Source organism: Lathyrus oleraceus, chromosome 1 (genome assembly GCF_024323335.1).
Source record: "Lathyrus oleraceus cultivar Zhongwan6 chromosome 1, CAAS_Psat_ZW6_1.0, whole genome shotgun sequence".
Lineage (NCBI taxonomy): Eukaryota > Viridiplantae > Streptophyta > Magnoliopsida > Fabales > Fabaceae > Lathyrus > Lathyrus oleraceus.
The window spans coordinates 382,159,536-382,162,039 of record NC_066579.1 but is presented as its reverse complement, the minus strand read 5'-3'; the positions used below and the strand labels follow the sequence as shown (position 1 = coordinate 382,162,039).

At 38.4% G+C, this 2,504-nt stretch overlaps 1 protein-coding gene across 1 annotated transcript; it reads left to right on the top strand.

Annotated features, from left to right (window-relative positions):
• Nucleotides 1-233: 233 nt before the first annotated feature.
• Nucleotides 234-1,987, top strand: LOC127108437 (uncharacterized). Its single transcript, XM_051045908.1, has 3 exons — nt 234-1,103; nt 1,673-1,777; nt 1,859-1,987. Exons 1-3 carry the CDS (start codon nt 234-236, stop codon nt 1,985-1,987), a joined length of 1,104 nt encoding a protein of 367 aa, XP_050901865.1.
• The last annotated feature ends 517 nt before the right edge of the window (nt 1,988-2,504 follow it).

Here is a 2,504-nt window from a genome sequence, read left to right as displayed (position 1 = left end):
CAGGTTCCGATAGAGAGATTGAAACTATGGTTGATGTTCCACCGCCAGCCGAAAGACTGTTGGGAGACTACGGAGGGGCTAATGCTTAAACCGGCAGATTAACTATTGTCAACCAACCAGTGAATGTGGCTAATTTCCAGGTGCACCAGAGTACCATTAATCAGCTTGAAAGGAAGCATTTTACTGGAAAAGTGAATGAAGATGCAAACAAGCATTTGCAGAGGTTTCTGACCATGAGCAACACTCTAAAAGTTGATGGTCACACTGAAGAAGCCAAGAAGTTGAGAATGTTCCTGTTTACCTTAGCGGAAGAAGCTGGAGAATGGTTTTATTCTTTACCTGCCGGTAGCATCACAACTCGGGAAGAAATGGAAAAGGCATTCCTTAATGAGTATTTTCCAACGCCAGTATTTCTGCGGAAGAGGTATGAAATTTTGAATTTTAAGCAGAAGGATGGGGAAACTTTGGGAGACACCTACAAGAGATTCAAGAGAGTCCTGGTAGCCTGCCTAACTCATAATATGGATGCAACTGAACAAATGCAGATGTTTGTGAATGGTCTTAAAATAAAGACCAAACAACTGATTGATATTGCAGCTGGTGGTTCCACAAATTTTTCAACAGCCATCGGTATTAAGAAGATCATTGAAGCTATTGCTGCCAATGAGCACATGGAGTTGTACGATAGGTGTCAAACCAAACCAGAAGGGGTGATAGATTTAAAGATGGAAACTACAAAAACCCGTATTGAAGATACTATAGCTGCTGAAGTTGAGAAAAAGCTGAAGGCGATGAATATAGGCACCCGACAGGTAGCACAGGTCCAACCAACCCCTACTGTCTGTTGTGAAATCTGTAACGGTCCACACCAAACTCTATATTGTTTTGCAATTCCTCAACAAGTGGAGGAGATCAAATTTTTGAATCAGAATAGTCCTTATTCCAACACGTACAATCCGGGTTGGAAGAATCATCCCAACTTCTCCTGGAAAGACCAAAAAGCGACCTCCCCTCAACATGGTCAGTACCAAACTCAATATCAACAACATCAGCAACAACAAATACCTAAGAAAGATGAGTGGGAGATTGCCATTGAAAAAATGGCAACTCATCATGTTCAATTTCAAGAAGAAACCCGGAACTATAAGAAAAACACCATAGTTTCCATAAAAAATCTTGAAGTCCAGATGGGTCAAATCGCTCAGCAAATAACATCAAGTTCTTAAGCACAAGGTATTCTACCTAGTGCAACTGTGCCCAATCCTAGAGAGCATCATAACCTGAGCGTTGTGACAACACGAAGTGGTAAATCTGAGGAAGTTGTTGAGGAAGTGGATGAAGAGGAAGACCAATTGATCGAAGTGGACCTTGAGATCAAAGAAAATGAAGTTGTTAGAGAAGAAGTGGTAGCACCAAAACCGGTTGTGAAAGAAACAGTCATTGAGCCCAAGCCGGTTGTTAAGCTCCCATTCCCCACGAGAAACAAGAAAAAAGGACAACATGAGAAAAATTTAGAAAAATTCTTAGATTTGTTCAAGAAGCTGGAGATTAACATTCCTTTGTTGGAGGCACTTGAACAAATGCCTACTTATACCAAGTTCATGAAGGACATCATTTTGAAGAAGCATACCACCAACACTAACCTGATCATTCTAACTAATATATTTTGCAGGGTATGAAGATTCCTATAAAGAAGGAAGATCGAGGAGCTGTCACCGTCCCATGTACTATTGGAGATATGTCATTCAACAAAGCTCTTATTGATCTGGGAGCTAATGTGAGTCTCATGCCATTATCCATTTACAAGAAGCTTCGCAATATATTAGTTTGAGTCTTATCTTCCAAATGGTGAATCCAGGAAGCCAGTCCTTTCTTTAGAAATGAGGACCTCAGAGCGGTTAGTCTTCAAGTTCCTAAATCTTGGAAGCTTTTACACAGGTTGAGCTCACAAACCTTAAACCTTGGTTTTACACAGGATAACCAATAACTTGTGAGATTTTAACACCAGGCTAATCTCAAACCTATGAAGCTTTTAATATCGGGTTGAGCTTTAACCTATCTAGGTTTTAATACCGGGATGACTAATAACCTATGAGGTTTTATCACAGGCTGATCTTCAACCTAAACTAGGACTAAATCACACACTCCCAAACCGAAGCTTTTTTATGGGTTTAGCTTCTAACCTAATCAAATTCCTAAATGGATAATATCCATACAAGGTGTATAAAAAATATTCCCTTGTTGAATTTATAATTCGATCCTTTCTAGAATTACAATTATATCATCGCTCTCAAAATGACTTTTCTCACAAAAGCACTTAGGCTAAAATATTAGTGAGAGAAAGTTAAATAAAACATGAGAGAGAGAGAGAGAAATATATATATATATATATATATATATATATATATATATATATATATATATATATATATATATATATATATATATATATAGAGAGAGAGAGAGAGAGAGAGAGAGAGAGAGAGAGAGAGAGAGAGAGAGAG